General features: G+C 41.6%; 1 protein-coding gene across 1 annotated transcript in view; it reads left to right on the top strand.

Moving 5' to 3' along the window:
* The window catches only part of LOC108098730 (serine-rich adhesin for platelets), a 39,168-nt gene that overhangs the window by 13,590 nt on the left and 2,580 nt on the right, over positions 1 to 22,998 (top strand). Inside the window, 10 exon segments of the mRNA XM_017201854.2 lie at positions 5,134 to 5,581; positions 13,812 to 14,369; positions 16,405 to 16,653; positions 16,656 to 16,762; positions 16,865 to 18,242; positions 18,607 to 18,913; positions 18,975 to 19,130; positions 19,491 to 20,174; positions 20,632 to 21,299; positions 21,729 to 22,398. Coding sequence (XP_017057343.2) covers positions 5,342 to 5,581; positions 13,812 to 14,369; positions 16,405 to 16,653; positions 16,656 to 16,762; positions 16,865 to 18,242; positions 18,607 to 18,913; positions 18,975 to 19,130; positions 19,491 to 20,174; positions 20,632 to 21,299; positions 21,729 to 22,398 — 5,017 coding nt within the window. The 5' untranslated portion in view covers positions 5,134 to 5,341.

Genomic DNA, 22,998 nt, shown 5'->3' with positions numbered 1-22,998 from the left:
CTCAAAAGGGAAAGTTTTTATGTTTTGAATTTCAAGACTTTCAAACATTTATAGCAATTCAAATCTACAACTATTTATGACTCTTTGACCCTCCATGACTCAATTCTTCAAAGTAAACACACTTCATTGTCAAAGTAAACCTCTACGTTTTTTCATGCTTATTGTTGACTTAGTCTATGCTTGCTAATTAAAATCTCTAATATTTACCCCAGAAATCTAAGCCAAGTGCAAGTGATAAAGCTAACGGTTTCAGGGTGATTAACAGTCAAAAAAAGCGTATAATTTTCAAACTTTTTAGAGCGTCATAAATATTGAAGACGATTGCGGCTGAAGACTTTCGCAAAATTAGCTTTCGACTTTTCCGTTGGCGCAGAGATGTTACACAAGGCGGGTATAAAATTGCACATTACGCATACGCGCCGTATGCATATTACGCATACGCACTGGTTTGTTCGCTGTGTGCTTGTGTGTTTGCTGGGGTGCAGGTAGCGGAAAATTGATCGCACGGGCTGCTTGTAGGCGTCAGCAGGAAATCATAAAAATACAATTTTCATTGGACGGAACAAGTATATCTATCATTATACTTACATCTATGATATGTCTGTACATTTGAGACACGGCAACAGAAACACGGCGTACACAATTACCTGTTTCGTGGGCAGAGTGTGAATGGCTTAGAGGCTGGAACCTGTCTCTGCTTTTGGCACTCTGGCGTGCCCAAGCTGTAATTATGTAATTGCGAAATACGAGTGAAATGCTCGAAGGAACCATTTAGTTGTATAATAACTCATAAATCATATGTTTCTTGTCTTGTACAAATGTCAACTCGATTACAACAGATTAGCTCATTTGCTTAATTAAATAAAAGTAAAAAGCACACCCACCTTTTACGGTTAAGTCAAGTGAGGGTGCTGCTAATTGGCTGGGATCGTTACAATATTCTTCTGTCTATATAATTAACCGATTTGCGCATTTGTCTATAACTCAGCAGTTCTCATACGGAAGTCGAACAAAGATACAAAGATACAAAGATCAATTTGCGTGTGACTAATAACGGCTGCTAAACGAATGCCTGCCCCTATCCAAGTTCAGCTTCAAATTAACAAATCTGAAAAGAAATATATTAAAAGCGAATTATTTTCTGAGCCGAGCTGAAAGCATTCAGTCATACGAAATAAAGTATTCAAACCCAGCCCAGGTATTAAAAGACGGAAGCTAGCCTCAATTGTGGTTTCTTTCGTATGTAGATAGACTTATAATATTTATGGTTGGATATATTAATAGACCCATAGAGGCGTTGCTGTTCAATTGTGGCGGCAATCAAAAGCTTTTTTTATTTTCATAATTGAATTGTAGCAGCGCAAAAAATGGCTTGTGTTGAAAAATGGAGGCAAACATCAAAAATAGATTGAGATACACAAATCATGAGGTTAAAGATTACTGTTGAAAGGTAAGGCGAGATAAATAAGAAATAAATAATTAGAGGACGGCAAGAATCTGAGAAACTGATCTATGGGAGAAAGATAAGAACAAGGGAAACGTTTAATTGAAAAAAGGAAAAGGGGAACTTAAAAAAGGGGAATCGAATCCCAAGAATATATTAAGAATGTGGCTGTTAGTTATTTCTGCTATTTATTATCATAGAGGAATAATCATCAAACCTTAAATTCTTTTTATATATAAATTTTAATTGAAAAAACCTAATTTTATATATTTACTTAAGATCTAAAGGCTGTGCAATTCAACACTTTGCAGCTGACATGGTGGCTTTGCCAGTTTTGTAAAGAAATAAAACAGCCAATTTATTGTGGTGCCAACTTTTCTGTTCACACTTGCTGCCAATGTCTTGTGGAGCGTGCTGCTTCTGTTTTGGTGTCGCACAAATCAAATTCAAATTAGAACACACGAAAAACACGCGAATGCGAGCCAATTATGCAAATTTCCAGCTGTCCGTCAGTTTGTCCGGTAGTCTGCCTCTGAAATAACAAGAACAATTTGCATATCGGTCAATTGTTGCACGATTTTCGTGGTCTGCGCACGCGTTGCAAATACACAAATGTGTGAATTAAAATTCCAATTACCCGCTCAAATTATTTAAGACAAATATTTTTACTGTAACGCTCGTTCAATGCCAATTGAACACCCTCACAACTCAGCTGTCACTTTTTAGGCTCCCCTTTTTAATTTATTAATAAACATGGAACTATTGTTTTTCGCCAGCCCACTCAACGTTGGCTATTTTTAATAAAAATAGCGAGTGGGCGAGAGAGAAAAATGTAATGCAAAACCAAAAATGAGGGATTAACCTACATAGGGACACTTAACCCGCGGAGAAATAGCAAAATCAAATGAATGTCTGGCGAATTACGCATCAAATTGATATTGAAATAACTGAAACCCAATACAAAATCAACCGCAGAAACCTCAAGCAAAATGACTTTCGTTTTGGCGAAGTATTGTAACAAAAATAACCGTTGTGAACGGCCACAGTTGTAGGTATTTCCTTACTGCGGTTGGGTGACAGTCAAACTGTAAAAAATACAAAAGTAATAATTACACTGACCTTCATCGTCACTTCATTGTTGGTATTGAGCCTAAAGTCGCCAAGTTAACAACTCAAGTTGAAAATTGTATTTCTGTGGTTATTTTTTCCAATGGCTAGAACAAAACGACTTTTACATAAAAAAAATCAAAAAAAAAAACATAATAAAAAATCACCCTCCCTAGTAACTAGCTTATTATGGTTGTTAGTTTATCTTTTAGTTGATTTTCTACGTATTTTCCCAAGCAGTTCCTAACAAAAGACTTAGGCAACGAACTTGATCATCTCATTAGTCACATTCCTCGCAACTTTAATGCATTCAATTTGTTTTTTATGCGCAATCAGCATAACCTTTTGGCCAGTCGCCAAAAGTATAAATCAAGCGATAGGATAGCATAAATAAATTAGCCATGCTTACGCCCCAGTGGCCAGTTCCATGTCATTAAATTTATGCCATCGCTTAGTTACACTAAATTACGCCTAATTAAATTTTAATTAACACAATCAACTAGCGCACACACTGGGATGCATAAGCAAAAAGTCAACGAAGAAAACCGGCAAAACGTGTCCGAAATACAAATCCAATTTGTGAATGTGGAGTAAGTCTGCGTGCCGAAGAAATAAAATCGCGAAAAGGAGTGCGGCCACAATTTCGAGCAGCTTTTTGTTTTTTTATTTTCTAGCCAAAGTGCTAAGAGATTCAGCGACGCACTCGCCAAAATCAAAACCAAAACCAAAGCCGAAGCCAAAAACCAAAACCAAAAACCAAAACGAGTGCAAGTTCAACGGGGAAAACGGGTTTCCACCGCCTGCTCTTTAAGCATATGAGGAAGTTAATGCCTGAGCAGATCGACTAACCGAAGCTATAGCCAACGGAAAAGTGGAGCCGTCAAGCGAGGCTGTGGAAAACTTAGTAACAGTTACTATTTAGCGGTCGGCCAGAGCCGCATAAAATATTCAGAAAATCGCTTTTCTCTCCTCGTCTGTGGGTGTTTTTTATTTGCGGGGGAGGCGGGGTGTCCACCCAATTGCATCCGCTGGTCTGCTTTCGACTCCGGTCTTCGGGTCTTGGATTGTGCTAAATTTGGCCTTTTTCGTTTCATTTTCGCTTTATTTTCCAGAGCCAAAAGACACAAGTATTTCAGTGTTAATGCCGCCCGGCACTTATTTGGACAGCCGTAATGGGAGCAACAGTGGGCAAGGAATTAATATTTTCGGATAAAATATGTCATATATTAATTACCTTAAATAAATAGTAAAGCAAAATATAAGGCAACGATTTCAGCGAAAAACGGAAGACTGCATAATTTACTTGTATAATGCATTAATTTTATTGTTATCTTTTATTTTCTATAAAGCAGACACTGCATAAATTGAAGTCACTTATTTTAAAAGCTAATAACTCGAATTCGATCGATAAATTAAACTAGTTTTATAAACAATAGATAAAGCTAAATTAATTTCCATAACTTGTGACTCCTTTAGTGGAATTTTTTGGCATATGAAAACCATTTCGATCAAATTAATATACAAACCTTATTAATTGTATTTTAAACAAACGTAAAAAACAAATATTTGAAGAAGATAACCATTAATTTGACCGTTTCATCACCAAAACTTCATTAATTTGGTAATAATTCATAAATCTAGCAAACTTAAACCATTAGTTTAGCCTAATAACTTTTGGGAACCTTAACCTTAAATCAAAGAGCAACCACTGTGCCCCGAAAACAAATGAAGTTCTTGCATAACTTTGACAATTACAAATGATGTGTCCGACATATGACGACAGGCACCGAAAAAAAGCCACGCATTTCAGATGGCGGACTCTTCGGTCGACTACCTGAAATAATAACGAAACAGCAGATTAAATTAAATTAAAGAGCGGGACAAGTGGACACACATGTCCGCGACTTGTAAAAGGGGTCTCTGATGCGGAAATAGACTGTGACATCCGCTGACAGCGAGGGGGGAATGGAGAGGGATTGGGGATTGGGGAATCAAAAGAATCGGAGGCTCTGCCGCTGGAGGCTATCAGTCTCTCTCTGGCTGAAGACCCGTCTCATATCCGCTGGACGTTGGCCGCAAATTAAATTAGAAATCTGCACGACGTCTGCGAATCGGGAGGAACTTCAAAGCCAGTTCAAAGCACTTTTGCTTCCGCTATTTATCAGCAAACAGTGTACACATCTATATGTTTCCTATATCTCTTCACACTTTGCAACATAATTAACTAACGAAATTTCTATACCCTTCTGCTCTTGTCATTTCAGGCAGCAGCTCACATCACAGAAAAAGGCACACAGAGAAGTCTCAAATTAGACCGTGAAAGCCGCAAAGCAAATAACCAGCAAAGCGTGCAAAAAGAAAAAGCCAGGGAAATTACATTAGGAAGGGGGAGGGGTAGAGGAGGCAGCCACGTGCACACAGTAGCAGGCCTAGAATAGCTAGAAAATTATTATTATGATAATAAATTAAAGTTGCCATTAATTTAGCCAAAACGGAACGCGAACGAGGCCTGGGAAGCGTCCGATGAAGTTGGAGTAGAAGTAGACGGTAGCATAATAACAATAAATAATAATTTGAAATAGGCGAGCACCGGCAGCCAGCAGAAGACCAAAAAGAAGACCAAGAAGAAGAAGAAGACCAAGACCACAAGAGCAAGAAGAAGAAGAAGTGGCCAAGAGTGCAGCCTCCCGTTTCCAAGAGGAGCAGCGTGAAAAACCAAGGCAGCTCGAGCGCATCGAGCGTGCAAATTAAAAGCGCACCACAGTAGCCCCGGCCCCAACTTCTCTCGACATGGAAGTGGCCACAACAAACAATCACAGTCAGAGCCATCACCATCATCATCATCATCATCATCTGCAGCCCACTGGCGGCGGAGGAGGGAGTGGAGGGGGGAGTGCGGGGGGCTCGAGGTCCCCCTTCCAGCGGGAGGTGCGTGAATGGCAGCGCATCGATCCCAATACCGGAGCCCTCTTCAGCGGACGCCTGGAGGCTGACCGCTGGATAAACGGACCGCTGAACAGCTACGGCAAGGTGAGTGTCCACCGACTACTATCATAGACTACTAAAGGTGGTAGCGTGATCCGGAGCCACCCATCAGTAGGTAGCACTTCCGGAATAAAGGGGGAAATCGCAGATCTTTCGCAAATTGAACTTGCGAGTGTGGGAAACATGGTGCGTTGACTTTAGAAATTATTGGTATTAAAGCAGAAGAATACAAAAAGAAATCAATAAGCTCTAATAAATTTTTACCTACTAGGTACAAAAAACAAACACTTAAATACTTATAATAATAAATACTTATTTGTTATTGCCTTGCCTTATAAGGTTTGTAATTTAACTTCGACTGAGCTTTATTTATTTTCTCAAAGATAAATTGGGAAACCTACAACTCCGGTTTAGTTGGTTATAGTTCTGTATAACATTCTATATTAATTTTAAATTTTTGACGGCGTTCTTGAAGACACGATTTTCTAATATTTTCAGATATTTCCTTATTTAGTACCACTTTTTTTAATACATTATTTTGAACAAACACCAGTAGCAGTTCTTCCACTCACGAGCTAAGCCCTCATCCCTGAAATGTGGCCCCAACCACATTGCCATTACTTTTGGCTCTGATTGATGGAATCGGTGGCTCCAACCTGAGGTCTAGTCTACCTACCATGCTCCCCTCGGGTCTGGGCCTAATTGCTAGGCTCTCTGTTTGTCCATCGTATTTTAAATGAAATTGAAAGGTCCAGACTCTCTAAATGGGAAGGCGTTCACTAATTTAGTGGAGTCTGCGGCAATTGTGGCTTGATTGCTAGTTTCGGTTACCTTGCTGTTCGATTTTAATCAGTTAATAGTTTATTTAGTTGAATACCCCAAGCGCGGCTCTACGAGTGGGCAAAAGGAAACAGAAGTTAATCGATTAAAGTATACAAAATCAATGGAAATTTTTAAGAAGTGGTCTCATGTTCTTTAAGCAATTTTATTACAACGAAACTAAAATGTAATTATGGAAAGATTTTGAACAGTTGCACATAATTCGGATTTAATAAAATCCAACACAAATTCTCCAGATGAAAACCTCCATCTGGTTTTTAATAATTCGGCAAGAATGAAACGTTAACTACGCATAGCAAACTTAATCGTTTGAGAACCAGTCAGCTGGTTGATGGTGGTTACTGAATACCACAACTCGAATCGGCCAGTTGAGATCGTTTTGTGTGTCAGACGGCTTTTCCCCAAGTGGCTATCAAACCGCAGACATCGAAATGGACAAACGGTGACCGTTTTTACTCAACCATAATTAAGAGGTCACACGCACAGCTCTGATAAGCTGAATGCGAGTCCCAATTGCTAGCTGGAAAATAAAACAATATACAAGTATAATAAAAAGAAAGGAAATTAAAGAGCTTTAACGCAGTTGCACACGCTGTGCCACTTACGATTCGATTTCGCAGAGGAGAGAGATTTCAGTAATAGGCGAATCACTTCTGGTTGTTTTGGTACCGCCTTTTCTTCTCCTCGGCACACACACGATAATTAATTCGTGCTATTCTTCTGCAGATTTCACTTGTCTTTGGGCTACGCTTCAGCATTGATTGCTCTAGAATTTGTCGGTTAATTATAAATAAAAAAAAACCTTTGGGCTTTTAGATGCCACAGCAGCACTTGGGGGCCTATCGTTAATTTTATGCTGGTTCATCCACTGGCAGCCGTCATCAGTCCCATCATCATCATCATCATCATGATCGTCGTCGTGGTTCTGGCCAGGCCAACATGTGATGTTATATGATGGTGTGTGGCCAAGTCGAGTTTGCGCCTCAAGTGCTCGGAACAGAACCAAATCGAAATAAAATCTCGATGGTGGCTTAGTTCGTGGCACTTTTTTCGCGGAGCGGCCAACTGAAATAGCACCACATACTTAACGAGATCTGGACTTTAAGATACTCTAGCCAACTGTGAGCTTTTCGCTTTGGCCGGGCCGGGAACGTCCATCAAATGCAATGACATCATTGCCTTGGTATTGCCGCACTCAAACTGAAGAGATTGATCCAAATAATTAAGTGATTTTTTGCCATTGAATGCTGATCGGCTTACGAAACAATAGAATATCCTATTGCCCCACCGATGAGATCATAGTAAAATACCTAAAGAGTGTTGACCTTAGGATTGTTCAGCCATTCGAGGAATTTTATGACACTTTTGGCCAACAAGTTTTGAAAAACTAGGGTTACTTTTTTTTCATCGCAGATTACAGATTATTATAGCACACTAATTTCTCTGCGAACAATCAACTGCGGTTCAGTTCAAAGTTGACATTTGGAATGCACTCTTCCTGCAGCCAAATACGAGATCATTTAATGACCGCGCAGTCACTCAGTTTGGCAACTGTTACATTCACCCGATCAGTGTCGATATGCCCTTTTTCAGCCATACTTTTATGGCTGCAGGGTATTCGGCAGAGAGAAACACCGAAACCCGAAAGAAAAAATACCATTGAAAGTTGTTTCATTCCGCTGACTTTGTATCTTATCGCGATTGAACTTTGTTGCCACTGCGGCTGACGATGCTGGGAGCCTGGCCAAAAGATGAAAGGGTAATAGACGGAAGGGGGTCCAAGTTGGGAACCGATCAATACAATCAATTGGAAACGATCAGCCGAAAGAAGACACCAGGTCCTTTTCAGTGTTGGGAAGAGTTTTCCTTGTCTCTTTCAAACAGGTTTAACGAATTTTATTTAACTATCTTTCGATAATATAAATAAAATATTTTGTAATTTTTGTTTTATAATATTTTATCTACTACTAAACATAAATTATTGCTTTTATTTTAAAATAAGTCTCTAAGAACTATTAAAAATTGTACAAAGTTTTGTTTCATTGAAACACAATTGTTACCATAAAAAAATATTTTTTTAAATTTTATTAGTAAACCATTACTTGTGTATCGGCTGTAGTTTGTTGGCTCGAAATTTAGTTTTGTACCTTAAACTTCTAATCGCTCTTCTGCTAATACTTGACTAGTTACTTGCCATCTCTGTTCCTAGTCCGCATTAGTTTCAGTTTAAAGAGCCCGACTCGACCCGATTTGATGGCCAAGTCCGGGATTTATATCACCGATGTCCCGCTGTTCGTTTGAAGCACTCTTGCCGACAAAGACAAAGTCAAAGGCGGCAAATGCCGCCACGGATCGCAGGGAAATCAATTTGGCAATATCCAATATCGGATCGGTTGGGTTCAGAGCAGAGCAGATCACAGAGCGGATCAGATCTTTATGCAGACGCACCCAGACACCGTTAGGCAACCAGATAGACGGATAGATCCCTGACAACTTCTTCATTAGCATTATGGATTGCGGATTGCGGATTGCGAAGAACGAAAGGCAGGCAGAAATTTACATTTTGCAAGATTTTTTTCTTTATTTTTTTTTTGTGCCGCATGCAAGCGCAGCGTTTGAATTATTCGCCAGCAGTTGCAGTTGCAGTTGGATTGCAGTCGGGGTCTCTGTTTCTGGCCATGTTGTTGCCACAATGTTGTTGCCGCCTAACGGTATCGAGCCGCTGGCAATGCCGCCGCCTTTGTGGGTCACTGGGTTGCCACAAGTCTAACCAGAAAATGAAAAAAAAAAAAACGAGTCAAAACAAAACAAACCAGAGATGCTGCCCGCGTAGAAGATGCAGTCGAGTATCTCAAGAGAATTACCCATGGTCAGCGGCATTTTATTAGGCCTTTTTCCCGAGCCATTTTCTTGAAGCCATTTGGCCGACACACGTAAATTACTTGCAGCTAATTGAGGATGTCAACTGACGTGTCTTGCCGCAATTAAGCGCTTCCTCTGTCGCTAATGAACTCCACACTACGCCCCAAACGACTTGGAGCCTCAGCTTCCATGACGCAAACACATGATTTACTCGCTGCAGTTCGAAGCTCGAGCGTATTGAGCATATAGAGATATAAAGCCAACGAGATCGTGACAGAAATAATGCATACAAAATGTGTGTTATTATAGCCCAAAGCATAGATCACAAGAGGTTCACCAAATGGCCCCAACCAACTGAAGAACATATTTTAAGTGCACTGTGGTGCGGCAGTTTATTGGGGGATATTTAGAAACATTTAAGATTTTCGTAATCTAAAGAGACTGATATTATTACAGATTTATGGGTTTATGGGAATACCATTTAAATAAATATGCTGTACAAGGCTCAAGTCAAAGCTTAATGCCTTAATAAATTTTGTTCATTAAGTTAAATTTGTTGTTTAATCAAATTAGTTATTGCTTTATTAATAGTGTCGAAGACAGCTATACCAACAATGGGATTCAAATTGATCAAATAACTTCCAAAGAATTTAAACCTATAATAGTTTCCAAATATGTTCCTTTTTTAAAAAAGTAATTATATTTGTTGAATTTTGAACTTTAAAATGGGCTTAATAGATTGGACATTTATGGAAAATTCCTGGCTTTATTAGGTGTTTAGAGAACCCATCCCACTGTGCCGTGTTTTTAAGCTGCAGAGTACCAAAGTCAGTGCCAGCTAAAAATAAAAGAGTCAACGCTTTGGCATGTCTATGCAGGCGATCTGTGCGAGCTGCCAGCCAGAAGAGCCAGAAAAGCCAGAAAAGGCGAAAAAGGCGAAGAAGGCGACATGCATGCCACGAATTGAGGGACAGATGGACCGAGGGTCGGACCGAATGAATGCCGGATAGACCGACATGGACCGACATGGGGCATATGGCAGAAGTCGGAGCCGAAGTCGGGAGATAGACAGTCAATCTTATGGCCGCAGACAGACGAACACGACCGGGCAGACGACTGTGACTACGAGGACCGTGATGATGATGGTGCAGCATCATTAAATTCGTTTCAAGCGCGGCCCAGTCGCAGGCAACTAAATATTTTGGCATATTCATGTACTGCAAAAAAATAAAATGATCTTACATCACATTGATATAAAAAAGAGGTATTACATATCTTTCTTGTAACTATAAATGTATAATTTACTGTGTATTTTTTATATAGAAAGGGGAATATTTATTAAATTATATTTTACATTTTAAGCCAGGACTCTTTTTGTTATTTGTGCTTCAACATTTAATAAAAATTTGATACAAAAGTCACCAATGTTTTCTACTTCTGTTTTAATAAATCTATAGTATCTCCTATGAGATTTGATAAAATTCCTTTTCATCCATATTTTACATTTAAGGGTATTTTTGGATTTATTGTTATAATTTTTATTGTAATTGCTTTAGTATTAATTCGACCATTTTATTAGGAGACCCAAATAATTTTATTCCAGCTAATCCTTTAGTTACTCCAGCTCATATTCAACCTGAAGTCGGGAGAATTTTTTATCCATGAGTTGCATAGATTAAATAGTATCCTAGTTTTCTCAGTGTAGAGCCAAAAGCCAAGTCTTCCTCTACATCATCACGACTTTGGCTGGCATATAATATATGCGAGTGCTGGGCTCCGTGGAAGTCGTGGCAAGTCTCTGCATTTCATTGAACCTTCAACTTGACTTTGCGCTACGGTTCGGTTTCGGATTCAGCGTTTTCAATTTTGTGGTTTCCTTTTTTCAACTTTTTTTCCTTCTTTTTTTTTTTTTTTTTGGTTGGGTGTATGTTTTTATCGGCATCAGCTGCCCGGCGGAGGCTGTACAAGATCATGACACTGATCGCTGGCTGATTTTGGCCAGGTCGAAGTAATTCATTTACAGTTGCCGTTGCTTTCTTTCGCCAGCTGTGTTGCCGTGATTGAGCCACCCCCGCGGGCCATGCAGATTGCCAAAGCCAGCGGAGCACAGCTTAATTAGCCAGGCCAAGATCAAGTCCAACCAGCCAGCCAACATATGCTGGATCGAACTAAGTTAAATGGCGCAGCCAGCTGGAAAATCGGCAAACGGCGGAAAAGAGGTCATCGATAGACGGGCGGGCACACACATTGCAGCGGGCACTGTAAATTGCAATGCATTTTGGCCAAAACGGGCCAATGCATATCGGCCGGCGACTCCTTCTGACCATCGTGAGAAACTCCGGCAGAACGTGCATGCCCGCGGGTGCCAAGCTCGGCTGGTAATTTATGTCTGCCACGCTATTCTGCACTCTTTTTTAGTCACAGTCCCAAGGATGAGTGTGACTTTAGGGAGCCGCTGAAATTATTATGCATTGTCCATTTGCCCCCGGGTCAATGGGAAGCTCAACGAGTCGAAAGCCGAATGAAAACCAAAAAACCAGAAACCAACCCAACCAGACTCAGCTCTAACCGATCTGAAGTGAATAATTGAAACCGCCTGATTGAGAACGAGCTTTGAAAGGGCTAACCCTGAACTCAAAACAGTTTATAATAAATAAATAAATCTGTAAAAAGTATAATAATTCTCTTGTCAGTACACAGCTTTACTTTAATTTAGTTTTATTACTTACTTTGATTTTAGCTTTCCGTTTTCAATCCTTTGAATAGTAAATAATACTTTTTATAATTTAGTTTTCAGAAAATTATGATTGTTATCTTAAAATAAAGATCAAGAATTTTACCATCTATTATATTATTTTCTAAAATTTCTCTGAATTGCCCACAGATTCATATGCAACTATCTTTCATAGCTTTTTTTCCAAATCCCTTCAAAGTTATGTATATTCTTTGTTCAACAACCAGAAAGAATTCACATCTAATGAAGCTAATTACAGAGTTATAACCACAGACATTATTTACGCCATTCGCCAAGAGTTATGAGTTACAGCACAACAAAATCACCAGATCTCAAGTGAGAACCAAGAACTTTGAGGTGACTCAATCCACAACTTGCATACAATGTGAATTTTTTCTTTGTTTCGGCTGGGGGAACATTCAAATTTATATATTCTATATAAACAATGCTGCACTTTGACTCATAGTCAAATGTGCGGCTGCATTTTGGTCATTGCCACGAATTCGCAGCAAACTGGACACCGGCGGGTTAAAGTTTTCATTTGGAGCACATTATGCATTTTTAGCACTATAAATCATCAATGCAATCGATTGCCACAATCGATCTTTGGGGCAGTTCAAGTGTGTTTTTTATTTCTTTTGCAGTTCCTTGCCTTCGATGGTGTGTCATGGCACGATCCAATGAACGGATCTGCTAATTGTTCAAGTCTATGCACTCAAAAAAATGTTAAATATATCGAAATTGGAAGAAAATATACCCCAAAAATAGAAAATTAATGAAAAGCAAACAAGTGAAATTATATGTATCAACAAAATTCACCATATATTATATTTTACAATGATTTTGTAGCTTCTTAAAATATTTCATAAATGGATAGTAAAATTTTTTCAAATTCAAAAATGCCAAAAGAATACATTACATTACCTTAATCTTTTTTGTTTTTGGGCATTATTATTATTTATTTATTTATTTATTATTTTGAGTGCATGACCACAAAAGGGTGCAGTTGCTGTTTCATTTTGCCGTTGCAATTGCTGTTGCTCTCGAGAGTCTTTTGATTTGTGGCTGGCGTTTGGTCACGTGTGCCGAGCGGGCGAACTAAGCACGCCCAGCTGTCGAGATAAGAGGCATCTAACTATTTTGGTGGGGATCCAAGGGGAGGGGGTGGGAAGGGGGAAAGGGGAAAGGGGAAAGGGGAAAGGGAGGCTTGACGGTCAAGTGTTTCGTCTGGCAACTTTCATACGCCCCGTTGCCAACGGGCGAATGCCATGCGACAAAGCACTTTTGCAGCCCACATGGGACACACCCACAGAAACACTGAAATTTAGACAATCACATTGTGATCGCTTGTTTAATGGTTTATTTATCTGTTTTTTTAGGAGATTTGTATGTTACTTAAGGCTAGAAATCGATAAATCAAGCCATTTATTGGTAGTTGTTGAGGTGTTAATTGTACTACCATGCTAATTTAGGATATTTAGGCTTAAATAATAGTTTAATTATTTGCACGCGCAAGATAAGTTTAATGAAATGCAAGGGTATCCAAGACCCATTTCCACTTAATCTTCAAGAATTCGATAATTCAATCAATTTATCGGAAATTGTTGGGGCGTTAATTATATTACCATTTAGGATCTTTGGTTTTAAATATAAGTTTACATAACTGTATGAGCAAGATAAGTACAATGGAATTTGAGGACATCTAAGATCTATAATCACTTAACCTATCAGTCTTACTAAAATACCAACACTATCCATTACTTGATCGATCCCCGTAAATATCCCTACATTATCCTACCACCACTCAATCCCGAATCTCTCTCTCCGATCTCTTCCCAGATATCCGACTCCCAAAACATCTCACAGCCGAATGGCACACAGCACACGCAGCGCAAACAGCTGGAGGTGCTGAAGGCCCGCACCGCCAACGGGGCGATGCAGGTGATCCGCACCCAGACAGTGCAAAAGAGCTCGTCCTCGTGGTCCTCCTCCACCTCCACCACCACCACATCCACCACCCAACACCACCACCGCACGAGCAATGGCATTGGCAATGGCCACGATCCACCGTCAAAGCCAATCACAATCCTTCCCACAATTGATCAGGGTGTTGACATTTGCGAACTTAGCGACGATTGCAGTTTGAGCGGCAGTGATGCTGGCATCGTTCGCACCGCATCCGCAGATACATCCGCATCGAAATCCGCCTCCACCTCCGCCTCCGCCTTCGCATCCGCATCCGCACTGAGCCAGGAGCTCATCGACGATCATGTTGATTTCGTGGTGATTAATGGCGAGTCGAGCGATCAAGACGACGCCGCCGACGAGCATTTGCACAAAGTCGGACACAATTTGTTACCCGATACGGCGCCGAGTCTGAAATTGAGCAATCTAATGGTAAGTCGCCTGGGCCAGGCTCAAATGCGGTAGTCCACCAGTCAGGGTCTGGCTTTCAAAGCATTTGCTACACAGGAAAAAATGGGGATCCAGGGATCAATATAACTTCATCAATATGATTTCATCTCTACTAGAAATGATTCTGAAAATATTTGAAAAAATATATGTTGTACAAATGAAAATAAACATATATATTAAAACATTATGGATAACAATTATTATTAAATATTCCCTTACAAAGTAATTAACATTCAATTTTAAATAGCTAAAGTAAATTCCTTGAAAAAAAAAACTTAATTACGCAATGTATTACTGGATTTTCAACAGATAATATTTACCATCCACATTTGTTTGCCTTTACAAATATGTAAGTTTAAAACAAATTGTATCATTGGTTTCCTGACAACAAATCACTCCTATTTACCCAGTGTATCTCGCTTTGTTTAGTTAGCTCATTAGCATGAGCCAATGTTTGCTTTCCTCCATCTCTTTTTGCGTCTGGTTGTTTTTCGCGGAGTAATCTTTTGACCATGGCCATGGCAATGACCGAAAATGGGCAGTTGTTAACGGTCGCCAATTGTCGTGTTCGGGGAAAATATTTGGCTCTTGGCCGCTGGGAAAATCATGGAAATCATGTAATGAACAGGGGCCGAGAAATTACCAAGGAAAAGCCTGAAATAGCTGTTAGCTTCACAACTTTAAATTAAGACTTCAAGATTTTATCTAGGTGAAAAAAATATACAAAAATAATAATTTATTTTGAATTAAAAATCCTTAAAATTTAAATTTTATAAATTTATAGAAATACGAATGCTTTTTTACTCACATGATTAAGGACTCTTAGCCATAAAAATTGAGATACGACATTAATGGAAGTGTCATTAAAGAACATCAGACAGCTACCAAAAAAACGAATAGAAATCTGTGATTTTCTGCAATTGGCCAGAACTCATATATCAAACTGAAACTCAGTAGATAATCCACAAGCTGTCTGGCTCTGCGGAATCTTTGACTCATTAATCGAATCGAAATCGAATGGAAATATTTAATAATAGCCCAGCTCAGTTAGGCGTTGCTTAGCACTTCAGCTGGACATTTGGGTCATGACCACATTGGAAATTTCTACGCCAACTCTCTTTCGAAACGCAACTTGCTCATTAGGCCAAATAGTAAAAAGTGTCTAATTATTGGGCTGCCATAAAAGTGACTGGGAAAGTGTCTTGAGACAAGATCAACGCCCACAGTCACTTGGAGGTTCTGGTCATCAATCTTGCCACAAAAATTTCTTCGGGGAATTTCGTTTTGTTTCTCAAATTGCTAAGCTCAAAATCTTACGGAGAAAAAAGTTAACGTCTTTATTATTTGATGCCATAAATGGTTTAGCAAAATGAGTTCAATGATGTTTAATTTCAATCGGGAAAACCAATATTTATACTTTCTGAAACTGACTTTTAAACCCCTATGTTAATTTAAATAAACTCTTCATTTATTTTTGTATCAATTGATTTGCACTTAAAATATTGCACTTTATAAGGCAGGCTTATAAGACTTAAGCTCTGCACTTTGCCTTTCAATTAGGGGCCAATTTATTCTGTGATTTAATTTACTTAGGAGCAGAAAACTATGTACTTAATCTCCTTATGGACCACTTTATTACTCTATTAGTTTATAAGCTATTCTGGGACCTGATTCCCCGCGAGCCATTTGTCTTCGATGCGGAAATTCATTAGCAGTGGCTTCCAGCCGTCTTGTGCGTTTTATATGCGACTTAAGTGCTCAGCTTCCTTAAGCAGTTCCTGTCAATTCGTGCACCCACTCCTATATAGCACAACAATTTCAATAACAACGGCATCAATAACGATAACCAAACGAAAGACACCCGCACTCGAGATCGAGCCATAAAGCTTCGCGAGTATAATGCGCTCAGTCGGACTGAGCTCTTCTTTGTGCTGGTTTATTTTGATTTCGATGACTTTTATTTAATTCTGTTTTTTAATTTTGCGCCTTTCGCGCTGTCGCTTGTTGCCATTTACAGAAAAGCAGCTCGAGCATTTCCAGCCAGAGCAGCAACAACTCGAACCTAACAAATGCAGCACAGGCAACGGCGAGCAACACCCACAGAAGTGCGGGCAAAATAAGCCTACATGCAATTGTGGGACCAGAATCATCATCATCATCGTCGTCATTATTGTCATCGCCAGCGGTTTGGGCCAAGCAGTCGTCCGACTTATATGGCCAACACCCCGGTGGCGTGGGTGGTGCTGCTTCCACTAAGCCAGTGGTGCCAGTGGTGCTGCTGGTGGTGCTGACGTAGCTGCCACAACGCCAACGCAGCGTCGTGATTTGGAAAGTTTCCGGCATTATAACGATGACGACGACGACGACGATCTGCGGTAAGTGGCGCATACACAAATTTCTGTCCATTAACCGATCGGCCCTGAATCCAGTCACACATCTCCTCCGGTTCACATTTAAATACTCGGTTTTCTCTCCAGGCTCACTGCTCGTCACCAGAGGCGTCAGCAGGTGTCCCAGTCGGTCTACGCCCCGCCGTTGCCCTCGATCGGATCCACATTGCTCCAGCGCTCCCGCTCCATTTCCACGGATGATCTCAGCAACGATTGGGAGCGAGAGGATCCCGCCGAGCAGCCGGTGGGTGAGTGGCGACGGGTCAGCAAGCTGCGGCGCTCCTTCCAGTCGCAGGATCACTACAAGACTCCGGCATCCCTGACCCGACCAAAACCCCTCGATTTGCCGGTGAATTCGGTGAGCGTGGCTCGTTTGCGAGCGGAACTGGAGAACGGACGTCGTCTGCACACGGCCATGCGGAATAATCACGTGGACTTGGCGGCTTTGGATAATATACTGAACACCCCCGCGGGAGCCAAACCTTCGGTGGCCAAAAGAAACACCTTCTTAACAGCCGAATCCCTGCAGGAGATACGCGGCAAGCTGAAGAAGCTCTCCGACGAGAGTCTCTACAAGGAGGACTTCCTGGCCTACCACCAGAAGAAGCCAGTGGTTGTCAGGGAGATCAGTGTGGAGAAGGTGGACCCAACGCCACCGGTCAACTCAGCCTTTCGACCCGTTCACAATACCCACAGCTTGGAGTCCCGCCAGAGGCAGAAGGACACCAGTTCCAGTGAGTGGCACCTGCGGCGGAAGTCCTACGGTTTCGAGAAGATGTCGCCACCGGAGGATAAGAGCATTTTCCGGGTAGATGCCTCCACGGATAGTGGGTTGGGCAGATCCGGAGAGCAGCTGGGTAACTGGTCACCCACTGAGAAAGAAAGGGAGAGAAACGAAAGGAATGCAGCTCACCAGAGCAACGGAGGAGGTGGAACCATTGTGCACTTTGGCAGATCCCTGAAACCCATTCCATCATCGAGTCCCACGGAAGGAGAACTCAGCAAGCGGCATTCGATTGCGGTGGAGGAAACCTGGCGCGATATACGGAAAACCTCGCAGGTGCACGTGAATGGGGGAACCGCCATTTCCAGCATCTCGAACTCCACCACCAGCAGTCACCTGCACAAGGGTAGTGCCCAGAAGCGAGTGGAGTTCTGCAAGACGGAGGTGCACTTCGCGGCCGAATCGGGTCGCGTTAATATCGTGGAGACCGACGGCAAGCCGCCGCCCACGCAAAACTTTCGCCGCCGACGCCGCACCACCGCCAGCGGTCCGCTTCAGAGTCTGGTTAAGTCAGCCAGTGCCACCAGCAGCGGCACCACCAACAGTAGTAGCTCCAGCACCACTCAGAGCAGCGACGTGACCCACTTTGGCGATGATCCACAGCGCCGCAAGACGATCGCCACCAGCACGGTCGCCTACCGAGCCACGCTCATGGATCCGCCGGAGGTGGTCACCCAGCCGGTGAGTACTGTAGATAGGAATCTTAAAATAATAAGATTAAAAAAGACACAAATCCTATTATACTTAGTTCAAAAAAAGAAAAAAAGGACCTAATGTGTCAAATGATGTATAAATTAAATACCAAATATGTATCACTTTTAAAATACATTCATGCAAATTAATGCAATTTGCTTGCTAAAATAAAGTAATTCTGATAATTAGGTTGCAATTAAAATTTCTTTATTCATTTTTTGTTTATTTTTTTATTTTTAATTAAACATACTTTAATAATAATATAAAGATAGTTACTGTTTATAATATTACCTTCATCTAAGTACCTAAATCAGGGTGAAGTTATCTAATTTATATTTAATTATTTTTATAGATTTCCAGCAGCAGTAGCATCACCAGCAACAGCACTCAAGTAACAGTGACCACTGTACCCAAGCCCGTGAACGAACCACGGTACAGTCTGATGGAGTCCACTTCGCGGAACAGCTACACCTCCACCAGTGGTGTGGACACCACGGACAACGAAACGGATGAGCTATCCAACATTCGCGGGATTTTGAAAAACAAGCCTATTAAACCCAAACCATATCACCTGGGTGAAAATATTGAAAGTGCTGATGTTCTCTGGAGTGTTCCAGCCATGAAAATGGATCGCGAGAGCCCCTCTGCTAGGGATAGTGGTAATAAAATAATTTAAGGGAAATTGTAGAACCCTTTTTAATGATTTTTTGTATCCGTTAGGCACCACCAGTGACTCCCCCATTAGTCCCAAGTCGGTGGCAGAAAGAATTCGCATTGTGGAGCAAAGACAACAGCAGCAGCAACCTTCGCCATCCGGCAATGGTTACTCGACCAAGATCAATGTGAGCCTGGGCTCCGAGGAATGGATGGAACCAGGTGAGCAATTAGAACACTCTTAAGCATATTTAGTAGTAAAAACGATTAGTTAGTTTGGAATGCCTGTAGTTCGTAGTACCTCGTCTACTGAAATGCGTTGTATGATCTAGTCTATCTGGGTTTTAGCCACGGACTCCTCTACTTGACTCGAACTCTCTGTACTCTGATTCGTATTCCTAATGCATGTTGTGAACTCTGACTGCCGCTTCTCTAAACCACATCTAATAATGCTACATCTAACACCACTCGCTAAGCTCAGTTCGATAACCACGCTCTAAAAACCATAAAACCATAAAAACCACGAAAGAAACATGAAATGCCAAACCCACCAACGACACTTTCCGCACATTTCCCACACAGGCACTGCCATAAGTCATCTGCCCAGCTCGAAATACCGACCCAACCGACGTCCCAGTGCCCAGGAGCTGTTGCTGGAGGATCTGCGCCAGCATCAGCGCATTCTGGACGAGGGCTTGAAGTCCACATCCCTGATAATGAGAACGATGCGATCGGCGAGCGAATTCGATGAGGCCATGCGTCGCCTGAGCATAGCTTCGATTGAGTCCGCCTTGGTCCAGCCCACGATTGTGGTGCCCACGCCCATGTTGCGATCGCACAGCTACCAGGAGGAGGGATCCTACTCCTCCGCCAGGAGACCCTCCACCATCTCCACCACCTCCATCACGAGCAGCGATCTCTTCGGGAGTGCCCTGTACGATTCCCTCCCTCGAACTCCTTTGGCTCCACCGCGTCTTAAACTGCTGGGAAATACCCAAATCCCGGTGAGCCAGCAGTTGACCCAGTTGAGAAGGCTCTACGACGCCGCCGAACAGGATCAGGAGGACAGTGCCGACGAGGAGGTGAAGCGCTACTTCCGGGACAGCAACAGCGACAGTGGCGGAGGAACCCAGGGAAGCTCTTCTCCGGACCAACAGCCGGCGGAGTTGTTCAAGGGCAGCGAGTACTCCAGCAGCTGGAGTCGCCTCAAGGCGAAGAGAACCATCTGGAAAATAGAGACGCAAGATCAGACGCTTCAAGAAGCAGGTAACACCTGCCTCGAAACAGAGTTACAAAGAGGGTTGAGTTAGAGGAGTTCCTTTTTCAACATAATTGGATCAGGCAAATAATATTTCATAGGAAGTTACAGATAGGCTTGCAGGAATTTTCGTGAAGTAACTTAAATCACAAAATATTTTTACCATTTTTATTTATATAATTTTTTACACCATTTTCTATCCAGACCATCTATAGGTGTGTACCAAATTTAAATGATGAATTTATAGATATGAAAATGAATATTTTAATTTCTTATTACTTTCAAGCATTTCAAAATTTTCCAGTCTAAGTATTATGGAATTATACTTTCTGTATAAAAATGTTTTTTAGACAGAACATATTGATATAATTTTTTAAACTTTTTGTTTTTAGAATATATAATTTTTCAGAAAATGAATATTTTCAATCGTTTATTAAATTTATATTTTTTTAATAATTCTTTCAGATCTTCCCAAATCGAATGTGATGAACATAGCTCTCCACGCTCCCCGAATTGAGAAGCCGAAGCCAACTCCCCCTACCCTTCGAATTGGCCAACTTGTGCCTGTGGCCAAGCCGAGAACCCTGTTCATTCAACCACAAATCCAAACACAGACCACCACGGAAAACGCCGATGAGTCCGGCAGCGAATCCTTGAAGATTGTGAAGGAGGCACGCGGAGCTCGAAAGCTGAGGGAGCACGAGCTCTCCTACTTTGGAGTGCAGCAGAATCAGCAGCAGAAGACGAAAATATCAACGCCTAGCACTAATCCCCGAAGGACTCTGCCAAGTCGCAGCAAACTAATCCACAATGATGAGGTGAAGGCCAACACCACGACCACAACCAAGTGGCAACTGCTGAACGATCGACCCGATCTGCTGAGGCACAGTAGTCCCCAGCAAAACGACAATGACACGACCAACGACTACGACCAGGATGACGACCGAGATGAGGACGAGGAGCACTGCTACGAGAACATCGCCACGGAGCTGACCACCACCTTCCGGGTGAAGTCTCCTTCAGTTTCTCCAGAGAGATCCCGATCCCCGGGCAGTTACGAGCGGAAAGCCGATCTGCAGAGGGACGCTCAGATTTTGAGTGAAATGACCCGCAACGCTGATCAGACTTTGAAGGTAACTTAAAAAAAAATGGTCCAAGATAGTAATCAAAATTTTCGAGCAAAATGATTAAAGGCTAAAGGTGGTTAGAAGTAATGACGGAATACATAGCAATTTTCCATATTTAAAAGTCATGCCACTTAAAAATCTGAATTTAAATTTGAAAAAATTATGGACTTCGATTTAGTGAATGCGTGACTCAATTTTCGCTAGCCAATTTTCCGCAAATCTCAAAAGGGGTTTTATGATAAAACTGTAAAATTTAACAATCGGCAAAAAAAAAAAATTAACTAATGATTCAGTTGGTTAGAAAATTGAAATAAAAACTTTATGAGGTATGCCACTTCAAAATCGGATTAAAATAATAGAAGTTAAGGGCTTAGAATTTTTGAATTTTGGTAAATTTTTAGCATTAGAAATTTCAATTTCAATTCATTTTTTCAGGCTCTCTCCGACGAGGCAGCCATCAAGGATCAGCGGCGCAGATCTTGTTCCCTGCAGCGTCGCAGCGCCAAGCCTTTGGAGACCATCGACGAGAAGGTGAAGGTCTATCCCCAGCCGATGGGCGTGGCCCGTGGCACTTTTGCCTCGGAGGCGCGTCGCAACTCCCGGCAGTCGACTCCTTCGCCTTCGAGGGCCCGCAGCTCGTCGCAGTCCTCCATCGAGTGCTGTCCACGTGACAGATCCCGTTCCAGTTCGCGGGAGTCGATGACCCACGGCGGCGGATCCTCCGATGACCAGGTAGCCACCAAACAGCGAGCCGAACGACTGCGCATGCGCACCCCGAAAAGGGAGAAATCGCGCCATGAACCAATCGAGGTTCGAATCAACCGGCACAGCAGCAAATCGAGGAGCGGTTCAAGTGCCGCAGCTCCAGGATCATCTTCCCTGGAATCCAAACGAAGCTCACATCACAGTCGCCACAGCCGAGAGGTGGATCACTCCACGGAGACCAAGACCTCCTCCTCCAGTCGGTTGGTGCGGTCTTCCCGAGTCGGAGATGAAAGTCGCTCCAGACAAAATGGCCATCGGGATGGCCATCGGGAGAAGGAACGCGATCGAGAACGCTCCCGAGGATCCGAGAAACACCGCGAGGAACTCACACGTTCCAGGGGTAAGTAATATCCATATTATTATTTTACTTACCTCAACAGGAAATCCAAGTGGAAGGATAATATCCGGTTAATCTGATCGTGTCTCTTGCAGAACTTCTTGTTTTGGGCTTGCTCATTATGGGTGCCACTCAGCCACAAAGGCTGAACAAACGTTATAGGTTCGCCAAATGAGTTTCAGTTTCGATCAGATCGGTTAACACTTTAAATACACTCTTGAACACTAAACATTCAACACTCTGATCAGATGATCTTAAAAAAACATGTTCCATATATTCTGCCTCAACTAAATTTTGCAATAAAAATAGCAATTTTTTTAAGCACATTTTCACACGCACACGCTAAAACAGTAAATAAAAAAACAAATTTTAATTCCATTAAAATGACTGTAATAATAAAAAAGTAATTCAAACAAGTGTTATTGGAACTTAACAAATATCTTAAAACTTTGCAACAAAACAATTTTGATAAAACACACTGACACATAGTTCATTAAAGTCCGACTTTAAGGTCACAAAATAATAGAGAAATCAAAAATTAAAGTTTTATTCAGCAAGTTATTTTTTGGGTTATTTGTAAAAAATTGTAGCTTGTTAACTAAA

The sequence above is a fragment of the Drosophila ficusphila genome, unplaced genomic scaffold, assembly GCF_018152265.1.
Source record: "Drosophila ficusphila isolate 14025-0441.05 unplaced genomic scaffold, ASM1815226v1 contig_787, whole genome shotgun sequence".
In the NCBI taxonomy this organism is placed as follows: Eukaryota; Metazoa; Arthropoda; class Insecta; order Diptera; family Drosophilidae; genus Drosophila; species Drosophila ficusphila.
The sequence above is the reverse complement of the archived record's forward strand: the minus strand, read 5'-3'. Positions and strand labels throughout refer to the sequence as shown.